At 42.6% G+C, this 11,276-nt stretch overlaps 1 protein-coding gene across 2 annotated transcripts; it reads right to left on the reverse strand.

Annotated features, from left to right (window-relative positions):
• Positions 1-41: 41 nt before the first annotated feature.
• Positions 42-11,055, reverse strand: rap1gapl (RAP1 GTPase activating protein-like). Of its 2 annotated transcripts, none has more exons than XM_083761853.1 (20): positions 10,912-11,055; positions 10,697-10,729; positions 10,474-10,561; positions 9,925-9,960; positions 8,747-8,794; positions 7,813-8,022; positions 7,575-7,672; positions 7,250-7,328; positions 6,805-6,858; positions 6,568-6,651; positions 6,362-6,462; positions 6,027-6,156; positions 4,798-4,950; positions 3,980-4,003; positions 3,380-3,451; positions 2,395-2,481; positions 2,128-2,271; positions 1,546-1,629; positions 1,253-1,281; positions 42-376 (listed from the first exon to the last, which is right to left on the reverse strand). In XM_083761853.1, the coding sequence occupies exons 1-20, from the start codon at positions 10,980-10,982 to the stop codon at positions 286-288; spliced, it is 1,716 nt and encodes a 571-aa protein (XP_083617979.1). In that variant the 5' UTR covers positions 10,983-11,055; the 3' UTR covers positions 42-285. The 2 variants fall into 2 exon arrangements, with proteins under 2 accessions (XP_083617979.1, XP_083617978.1); XM_083761852.1 differs by lacking the exon at positions 3,980-4,003 and adding an exon at positions 4,383-4,406 and having other exon boundaries at positions 43-376.
• Positions 11,056-11,276: the final 221 nt, after the last annotated feature.

Genomic DNA, 11,276 nt, shown 5'->3' on the forward strand with positions numbered 1-11,276 from the left:
CCAAGTACAAGTAATGCATTACTGCCCTCTTCTGGCGACAGTGAAACTTGCACAAACAAAAGGCATCTTCAATGACAACTGAGTTATTTTATTTCATTTTTACCTCTAATAAAAATTGACATTTAACTGAAATACAAGTAAGTTCACCTTTATCCAGTTCTCTTCTATGACAGTACAATGTTAAATTGGCAATAAATACAACTTTTTCCTCTATTTACATACATAATGAAGTAATTACTATTTACAGTAACGTCTACAAATCTACACATGAATGAATATGTCCTTTTATGACTCTTCCTGAGGGCTCTCTTCTCCCCTTCCCTCTGTAGATCCCATATTGTTTATGAGAGGTAACGTTGGTCCCATGGACTTATCACTGGAAAATAGAGAAGACACAGTTGTATGCAGATTGTGTAGAATAATAACTATTATTATTATTATTATAAGAAGAAGAATTCGAAGACTTATCCTTATGCATTTTACTTAATGTGTTATAAAAAAAAAAAATGTATACTGTAACAGAAAACAGTAATTTAAAGGACAACTTTTTTTTTTTTTTTTTTTTTTTTTTATGTTTTAGGTTGTTATTAGAGAAACTAAAAGGTGAGTTAATTTTCTTTTATTTGCTGCTTTCTTTCGTTTTAGGGATTTTAGCTGTTTTTGACAGGGGGGCGGGGGCATTCGAGCATGGGGCTAAATATGTATTTTTTTACAAAATATTATGGCGATTTATTATTTTATTATTTACTATAGTCCTAATAAACCCCACATCTGACCACAAAAGATCACAGGATCTACTGAATGTGACAAACTGACATATTGAGCCTATACACACAGTATAAGCCTTCCTGCAGTAGGCTACCTTCACATTCAGTAGATCCTGTGATCTTCTGTGGCCAGATGTAATTTCCTGGGGTTTATTAGGACTATAGTAAATAATACAAAGATAAATGTTAAAATGTTAAAGATAAAATGTTGTAAAAAAAAATACATATTTAGCCCCATGCTCGAATGCCCCCACCCCCCTGTCAAAAATAGCTAAAATCCCTAAAACGAAAGAAAGCAGCAAAAAAAAAAAACATGAACCTTGGTTGAAAAAAACTAAAGTTGTCCTTTAAGCATTTCAGAAATGGACAAAAAAGGAATAAAGTGTACAGAATCGAAGAAAATACATGAACACCAGTGATTTAAAAGATGAAGTCTCTAGTCTACAATCTGGAGGCCTTGTTTTAATCTCGTCAGTCTTACATACCTCTCTCCATCCTTCTCTGTATAAGCAGTCTGGAAATGGAATATAACAACAACAATACAGGGTTTAGCTGAATACTCTTCAATGAACGTGTGGTGGACCATAGTGTAGGAACTACATTCACACATTTAAAGTATATACTGTATACTCTTTCACATTGACAAAATCTTTAACATACTTTACATTACGTAAAGTGATGCCTGTCACAATGTCTTATGCTTAATTTATACCTAGTTGCGCGCCAGTGAAAAATCTGATCTACAAGCTCACAAGGAATCAGGAATCAGAATCATTACCTTGGGCTTCTGTGTTGCTATTCCAGCAATTTTCTTTGGAACTCCAAGAGTATCAAAAGAATGACTCCGCACTCTTATGGCTCTCTGTCGATTTAAAAGACAATAAAGTAGTACATGATGTATGTGATGGAAGCATTTAATGCATAATGCATGATTTCATATGCATAATGAGAGACAAATGTAATGATGCTAGCCTTCATCTTAACACAATTTCATTAAATTCAATCCAAATCTGGAAGAACCACAAAGTCCACAATAAGCTCTTAAGCTATATTGTGTTTTATCATAGGCCTATGTACAAATATATGCATATGCATCTTTATAAACACATATGTATATCAATCAATGATTCAATCAATGAGTCAGTCAGTCAGTCAATCAGGTGCAGTCAATCAATCAATCTCAGAAATGTGCTTCTCAGGCAAGATATTACAGCAAAGATTAAATAAAGGAATATGATAAACAATACATGTCTACACGCTGTAAAGATCCATAACTATACCATATGCAGTACGTTTGAGCTGAGAGGGAGACAACATTTCTACATCAGCCCCTTGTCAGCATAGGACACAAATAAAATACCTTGAAGTTTTCAATGAATCCTCCACTGCTCTCAGACACACCCTTGACCTCGTCAGAAGACAGTGATGCTTCTCCCAGCATGCACTGGGAACGTGCAGACAGTTCAGCCTGCAAGCCCTCCAGGAGTGATGAACGTGTACGCAGCTTGATCAGACAGACAGACAGACAGACAGACAGACAGACAGACAGACAGAGTAGGGTGTCAAGAAGAGGAGAGGATAAAAGAGATAATAGGAAGAGAGAGAGAGTTCTCGATATCTAGCTTACCTCCAGTCTACTGAACCTCTCAGCCTTATAGCAGGAGATCTCTGCATTAATGAGCTTGGTAAGAAGGAACTCTCTCAGGAGGCAAGTCTGTCAGACAAAAAAAAAGAGAAAACTGTCAAGTAGTATCAAAAAATCTCCTGGGTCTGGGTTTCATTCCAAAATCATAAGACACATTGGGCTGTATTTTGCGTGTCTTAAGTACCAGGTCTTATTACCTTTAACTTGAGTAAACTAAAGACCTGGAGGCGTGATCAATGCCATTTTGCTATTCTGAGTGGCCAAAGAGCATTGATCACGCCTCCAGGTCTTTAGTTTACTCAAGTTAGGTAATAAGACCTGGTACTTAAGACACGCAAAATACAGCCCTGTGTGCTATAGGTATTATTTGTAAGACAATATTGTGATATGCCTTTTTTCATGGGTATTGGGTATAGTGTTTTGGAATGAAATGAATGAATGAGCCTTCAGTTTATAAATTTTGTGCATGTTGAAAGATTCCCCCCCTTCTGGTCCCAGGCAGCAAGCTGTCTGTGTCTGGTAACCAAAAGTGTCCACAACTAAGACACTGAACCCGTTATCTGTTCACTCATTCAAGTCACTCTGGCATCGTGTCCAAAACCGTTACTTGTCAGGAAATGGAAAAAGAGCCTGTGTTTCAATGGATCGAATATAGTTATTATTTAGTCACACTCTTGTTAATACTTTTCATTGATTAAATGTAAACCCACAGAGACTAAACCACTTTCAACCTGGCATGTGTCCCCATATTGAGGCTGTTTTTGTTATATGCAATGAAGTCCGCAACACTGCCATACAACAAAGTATAAAACAAGACATTCATCCCGACACTGATGATAATATGCTAAATGTCTTCAGTGTCAATTTAAGACGAGATCAATGCAATTTAATGGACCTCTGGGTATGATGGAAGAACAGAACGGGGTCAGTTAAGCTCTGTTCTGTGGATCTGGGCTTGGTTTCTTACATCAGAGAAGATGGGCGGGTCAGGCAGGGCGGGGCCAAAGGGAGGGACATCCTCTCTGGCCGTAACGGACACCTGTAAACAGGAGATGGAAAAGGGAACAGGTTTATCAACACCATAGCCTCTGAGCAACTCGCCTCACCTAAATCACTGGGCCATGGCATATATGGGCCATGGCATATATAAGCCATGACCCCTTTTCCACCTGTTGGTTCCCAATGGGAACCGGTTCAGTTCTTTTTGGTTCTTACTCCATGAGCCAGAGCTCCAAGATTGGTGGGCAAAACTAGACCTATATTAAATTGTTCATAGGATCAATGTAAGTAAACTAATGTATGATAACCCTTCCACAGTAGTAGCTTTTTCATATTTTCAATGTTTTGCATATTTTCCTATATGATGCCTAATTTGCATATTCACCTGGGGAAGTTTCATGGTGATAACAATCTAATATAGGTATGGTTTTGACACTCAATTCATAACGTATGGTATGGTATGGTATGGTATGGTATGCTACTGGCTCCGCCTCCTCCCCTCACCTGGTATGCTACTGGCCCGCCTCCTCTCACCTGGTATGCTACTAGCAGCACCTCCTCCTCTCACCTGGTATGCTACTGGCTCTGCCTCCTCTCACCTGGTATGCTACTGGCTCCACCTCCTCTCACCTGGTATGGTACTGGCTCTGCCTCCTCTCACCTGGTATGCTACTGGCTCCGCCTCCTCTCACCTGGTATGCTACTGGCTCCGCCTCCTCTCACCTGGTATGCTACTGGCTCCGCCTCCTCTCACCTGGTATGCTACTGGCTCGGCCTCCTCTCACCTGGTATGCTACTGGCTCTGCCTCCTCTCACCTGTTATGCTACTGGCTCCACCTCCGCTCACCTGGTATGCTACTGGCTCGGCCTCCTCTCACCTGGTATGCTACTGGCTCCGCCTCCTCTCACCTGGTATGCTACTGGCTCGGCCTCCTCTCACCTGGTATGCTACTGGCTCGGCCTCCTCTCACCTGGTATGCTACTGGCTCTGCCTCCTCTCACCTGGTATGCTACTGGCTCCACCTCCGCTCACCTGGTATGCTACTGGCTCGGCCTCCTCTCACCTGGTATGCTACTGGCTCCGCCTCCTCTCACCTGGTATGCTACTGGCTCGGCCTCCTCTCACCTGGTATGCTACTGGCTCCGCCTCCTCTCACCTGGTATGCTACTGGCTCGGCCTCCTCTCACCTGGTATGCTACTGGCTCCACCTCCTCTCACCTGGTATGCTACTGGCTCCACCTCCGCTCACCTGGTATGCTACTGGCTCGGCCTCCTCTCACCTGGTATGCTACTGGCTCCACCTCCTCTCACCTGGTATGCTACTGGCTCGGCCTCCTCTCACCTGGTATGCTACTGGCTCCGCCTCCTCTCACCTGGTATGCTACTGGCTCGGCCTCCTGGTCTCCCCCGCAGACCCGCCGCACCACCAGGAAGCAGTGCAGGAAGTTGGAGCTGATGACATCAGACAGAAAAGGGGTGTGGCCCTCCTGGTAGACCAGTGCAACGATGTCATTGCCGATGTGTCTTTTCCTCTGTAACTGAGTGGGGTGACGAGAAGGAGAAATGAAAGTCTGTCAGTGCCTTCTGCAAATCTATCATGTGCTTTCTGTTAAACCAGTGGTTCTCAACCTTATCATGCCGCGGCCCCACCAATATGATCATGTTTGAACGATATTCGAAATGGGGACCCCGGAACCCCCAAAATAATCATATTTGAACTGGGGAGCCCCCACCAAGTCCCCAAGGAGGCTCTCCAACGTTGAAGCACTCGGCCCGTTCAGAGCTGGGACTGTAGGTGGACCCGTGGATTCATCACGAGGAAACCCTGTGCAGCTTGGGTTTAACATTGAGCACTTCCGCATTTTGGACACCAAATGTTGTCCAAATCGTGTCCAAATCGAAAAAATGCGGAAGTAGACCGTTCTTCCGGGTGCCTCAAAACGCTACTGAGCAACTTCCATCGAAATGAATAGCAGGGGGGCGGGGCAGTCCACCCTCTATCTTTTATAACTCTATGGCCCCCACCCCGATAAGCACTTGTAGGAGTTGAGTCATTACATTTAGTTTGAGTCGGTTCCACAGATACATATTGTGAAAATTGCAGATCTACAAGCTCACATATCTACAAGCTGACAACAAATGAGCTTAACATTTTCACTCTTATACTATTTGACAATTTGGCCAATGTTTGACCAGTTTTTATAGTATAGTTTGTTGATTACTTTTGAGTGACGTATGAGTTGGTCGGTGTGAGCTCGCCACCATTGGTGTGTGAATGTGGGAAGTGAAAAGAAAACATTATCGTGTGGGGGTTCCGACCCACATTTTGAGAACCACTGCATTAAACAACCACTTCATCGTAATGTATTCCGTTTAAGGAGAGCTATGTTGCATATTTTTTGCCATATCTGTCCTCTTATGGCATAATTATGTCCTGAAAATGTCACTCAGTCAGCATTCAGCAGCCCAGCCCCAGTGATGCCTGATTGCCTGCTGTGGCATTGAAAAGTATCATGGTCTATCCTCGTCATTCCTTATGATGAGTTTAGGCGAGTAGCTCATCTTTAACAGAATGTCTCTAGTACAGTAAGTATATTGTTTTTAGATGGTTAACCTGCTGAGGGTCACCCTCTGTGAATGGTAGTTTGGTTGCCACATGGAACATGATTTCTCTTCCGTGGAACGTTGTGAAGACGGCATCACTTCCTGTTTGTCCGCGACACACATCTAGACCCCCTTTGAATCTGTAGGAGTATAGTGAAGACATCAGATCAGGCATTAGCTGATATAAGTCATACATACATGTCATGTTGCATTGTGAGATTGTAGATCGGCTATTTTCCACATGATTAGCCAATGTGGTTCAACTGAATTTGATGCTATATTAATTAATTTAGCTGCATGATCAAGGATCCCTGGTTTAAAACATGTCAGTATTCTGTACTCTACCCAGTAAAGCCTTGAAGTTGAACCGTGTCACCCATAATAGACAGGAACTCTCGAAATCCCTTGCTTTCCATATTGTTGCTAAGTATGTCTTCCTCTCTAAGCTGGAAAAAACAACAACGATGGTACAATGAGAGAGAGAGAGAGAGAGAGCATCATGATGCAATGTCTACACTCTCCATTGAAAACATTGGGGAACTACAATTTACCTGGCCCTCCATCTGGTACAAGATGCCAAACTTGAAATTGGGAGACACTCTGTGCTCGTCAAATGCAGTTATGAGTTCTGGGGCCTAAATGAGTGACAGAGCAATATATACAGTAGGTGTTGACAGTTGGCGGGTGGACCGTGGACAATTGAGCAGGCAGCCAGATAGAAAGACAGACAGGCAGGCAGGCAGGAGTGGGATGGATATCAAATTCATGCTTAATGTACATAGTAATACCTTGAGGTAGCTGACCACTTCGAACCTGGGCACCGACACACTGTCACAGAGCATCTGAAAGGGAATTGGCTTTGTCATCAGACATCTGTTAAAAAGATCTTAAAAGTTAATTTCTCGCTTAAATATTGGGGACACAGAAGTGTATTGTAATTTAAAGCCTTTATGGGTAGGTTCTGCTTATATATGAAGTCATGACCATGGTCAAGTCATGACTTGACACTTAAAACACAGAAACAAAGTGTGGATTGAATGTGGTATAATAGCATTTATAGTATTTGTAGTATTTATTTAGGGATTACTATGGGTATATTAATTGAAATGCGATCCTGAATCAAATGTGATATAAAGCCGTGACTACTACTAACTAACTACTGGAGTTTACCTTTGTCATCTCTCAGTGCTAAACTGTGATTAACAGTCAGTATTATGAAGAAGGCAACAGTACCTTAGTCAGCTGAACAGCTGAGGGGATATTGGGGAAAAGAGAGACAGAGAATACGCCATGCAAAGAGCATTCCTTCATTCTGTAACATAATGAAACACCATTTCTGTATACATGTAAGTCTGTAGCAGCCATACTAGCAATGAATGAATGTTACATACTGTAGACTTGTACATTTGGTGTTCTTCTGCAAGGCTCTAGGCCCATCACAAATAAAAAAAAACAGATCTGCTGAAGTCCGAGAGTTTGACTGTACTCGTACTGTTTGCATTTCTGACTAATAAAATATTCAATCAATCTGAATCAAAAGGTTGAAAAAAGTCCTCACCTTAGAATGACCCTGAGCCTGTTCTCTTCTTCCTCCAAACACACAGAAAGAACCAATGGCCCCAGTGAGGGGTCGACCGCAGTGAATGTGTGATGGTACTGATGAAGAGAATGAAAAAGAAAATACTTTCATTATCGATTTTTGGTGGAAATAAACAGCCACAGGCTATTGAACATTCACCATTGTCCATTTTAATCATCCGGCCAACACAGCCAGACAATACCCGGTCTATACTGACCTGCGAGCGGAAGAGCTCGTGGTAGATTTTAGCCTCGCTGTCCCGCTCCATGATGTCATAGCACTGTGGGCCCAGGCTGTGATGGGAAGAGGTGGGGCTCACGTCCAGCTGTTTCTCCAGAGGGGGGTCTATCCAGTAGCCTCCCACCTTCGGTGGCAGGATGAGCGGCAGCTTGCCACCCATCGTTCCAAGCTGTGCTCCCTGATCATCCTATAGGGGTATAGAATGTGTAGAATGTTCATAGTGAAATTAAATCCCATTTTGGGTGGGAACCCCTTTTGGTGTTTTGGCATTATGTTATGCTTTAGCTATTGAAAAAATAGCAGATCTACAAGCTCATAGTTTGTACGAACCACTGACATAGAAACATAGACTTTTCAGAAAACTGTCAGGATGTAGAAGACATTTTTAGAATCTGATCTCAGGTCAAAATGGGTTAACATAATCTGGGGTTCAAAGATGTGTTTTTTTATGTATATAAAAAATATTATTATAAGAATTAGGGCTGTCAAAAGATTGACTTCAATTTAGATCCAAGATCAACATTGAAGCCACGCCATTCCCATGTGGATCCCGAGATCCACATGATTTGACTTTTCAAAAGAAATATCTGCTTCGTGCAGGGGAGATTGGGAGAATGACGGGAAAGATTAAGAAGATTGTACAGTAGAGAGAGACAAGATAGCACACACCACAGATCGTCAGACTGATTCACATCCACCCCTACATTACGTCATAGCAGGCATGTCCCTGACCCTGAGTCAGTCGTTAGCACACTGAGTTGTCAGACAACTTTGCCAAGCAACTCCCCGATGGGATATTGTTTAGGGTGAAAACAGTAACTGTAGTGGCAATGACAACGGAATGGCAATGACGCATGCACATTAATATTTGCAAACACACATACTATGATTTGTTCAGGAAAATACTATACCTTCAGCGGCGGAGGGAATTCACATCGCTGCTCCTCTATTCTGCTTCCCTAATGGAGGAGACGAAAAGCCTCATAGATCAGTGGTTCCCAAACTTTTTCATGTCAAGGACCCCCAAATTGACACTAATTAGCCAGTGGACCCCATGCAAGGGACCCCCATAAGAGGACCCCCAGTTTGCGTAGTCTACGTACCCCCATATAATGGCATTTCTATCTCTGGGACCCCCAATTTATATTGTAAAATCAATGTTAATTTAACTCTGTGTACAAATGGACCTGTAGGGTCCATTTGGTTACAAACTATCATTTAGCCTGGGGACCCCCTGGGCGTCATACTAAACCTCTATTCTGACTTCTATGTCTGATGACATCTAGATTCAATGTAGGGGTGGGAACAATTCAGAAACAACAAATAACAGCATTTCAGAACCAGTGCAAAGGCTTTAGGGCGGCTTTAGGGCTTTGGGATTGGTTTCCAAAGCTGGGTGTAGCTGGTTTCTTTAGCAGATGTTATCTTCTAGCTATAGCCCATATATTGAATGTAGACATCTGCACACCTTGGATCGCCTGGCTAAGCAAGACTAATGTTATAAGGTCAGCCTCTCTACGAGCTGCCAGTAGGACTTTTAGACTCTTTTTATACATCCATGTTGGCATCTGATTTGAATGAAAGGTCACCGGTTCAGTGCTAAAAAGCTTGAACAAGTTTGTGTATCAGCATCCTGCAACCCAAGGTCACGGTAAAAGTCACGGTCATGGTTACCAACTTACCATTCTCGTCGTCACTCTACCGCCTTCATTTGGGTTCCAATTGGAATGAAAGTTCAGGACCAAAGAGCGCGAATGAGTTTGGGTTTCAGAATACCGTGTCCCATTTCAAAGGTCAGGTCCACTATTACCATAGTTGACTGGCATATTATGCACCTCTATATGGTGCTCTTGATCATTACTGTTTATAGTCATGGAGATTGTATGAGGGGGAAATATACATAGTATATCTATGTAGGTCTCAAATGGTCATGTCCTCTGCTTACAAGACTATGGCTATGACTTCACTATGACTATGGAAGCTACTGATTGTGTTTGTGTGTGTGTGTGTGTGTGTGTGTGTGTGTGTGTGTGTGTGTGTGTGTGGTGTGTGTGTGTGTGCATGCGCGTGCATGCGTGCGTGGACTCACCTGTATTTTCTCAATGATCTCAAACAACTCGGTCACCTGAAACAGAGAATGAAAAGTGTCAGAGGGGAAGGTGAGAGGTGGCATGGATGTCTATTGTCTAGACTGAAGGAGGTGTCAGTCGGAGAGAAAGGACAAGATAAATGTGGGAGGGAGAGAAAGAGGAACATGACAAACACTGACTCAAGACAGTTCACTGACAGAGACTGGAATAGCTTTACTGTCATGGCATGGTCCGTTTTTACACTTTAACAGTCATACATGAAACACTATGCATTTCACAAAACACAAAATGGTACAATTAAGTCTATATTCTTGTTCAAGACTTTATTTTACATCTTGGAACTAATCGCTGGAAGACACAGAACATACACACAGCACCAGAAGTCAAATGAATGTTCTTTGTTGTAAGAACCTCATGCTTGGCAATAAAGTCATTCTTAATTTGTAAACACTACTGAGTTAATATGTTACTGCACATGAACACATGAAGAGACATTAAAAGAATGCTTATTGCTGCATATGCATGTGGATGATGGTATTGCATATCACCCTTTGGTTGCTGCTGGCAGAGAAAAAACGCTTGCTCTCATTGGTTGGCGAGTCCAGAATGTCCAGTATGTTGTGATCAGGTTCAGGTCTGCAGCAGCAGGTGGATTTGCAAAGAAAAAGAGCACAGCTGGTCATTTCTCAGACAACGCTTAGTGCTTAGTACAAGTACATAGAACTGAGTTGACATCAAAACAAACCTTACAATGAAATGGCAAAGTCTCACCTTGCCTCATTCCCACTTCTGAATCTGTCCACACTGTAAACAAGGAAGTGGTATGACAATGAAAAAACTATTGACCATCTCATTCACCGAGCATAGGACCATTATGTCTATTCTCCAATACTCATGTTATACATGCATGTTAATCTATTCTTCCTAAATTAAATGTGACATTTTGCACAACCAAACTCTTTGAACAAAGCCTGTTTTACACTCACCCTCCGTATGCCCCAAAAGTGAAACTTCTCTTTCTGGAGAAGGACTTGTCATTCCTCTTTTCTCGTTCCATGCCTGTGGCTCAGTCAGTGCGTAATCGTGTTCGTTTGTGTCTCTGACTCTCTCTGTGTGTGTGACTGTGTGTGCGCGCAGACTGCTGCAGAGTCAATTGTGGCTGAATTGGAAAATGAATTAATTCACTCTATCACTCTGTACCTCCCACTCCTCTTCCTCCATCCCCCTCCCTCACCCTCCTCACCCGTTTTTAATCTCTCTACTCTTCCTTCCCTGTCTCCTGCTGTCAGCGGAGTGAGGTAATGTGGCATTAACCCACACATGGCCACAGGTGCAGTGGTGCACACACACA

Source organism: Protomyctophum parallelum (assembly GCF_964188405.1).
Source record: "Protomyctophum parallelum genome assembly, chromosome: 3".
Taxonomy (NCBI): Eukaryota; Metazoa; Chordata; class Actinopteri; order Myctophiformes; family Myctophidae; genus Protomyctophum; species Protomyctophum parallelum.

What these genes read in the sequence shown, in the direction of transcription:
- rap1gapl (XM_083761853.1), bottom strand. Translation starts at nt 10,982, where the DNA reads ATGGAACGAGAAAAGAGGAATGACAAGTCCTTCTCCAGAAAGAGAAGT. An exon ending in AATTCCCTCCGCCGCTGAAG is followed by an intron (nt 8,023 to 8,746) that starts GTATAGTATTTT and finishes ATACCCCTATAG; the next exon opens with GATGATCAGGGAGCACAGCT. An exon ending in GAGACCAGGAGGCCGAGCCA is followed by an intron (nt 4,004 to 4,797) that starts GTAGCATACCAG and finishes ACCAGGTGAGAG; the next exon opens with GAGGCAGAGCCAGTAGCATA.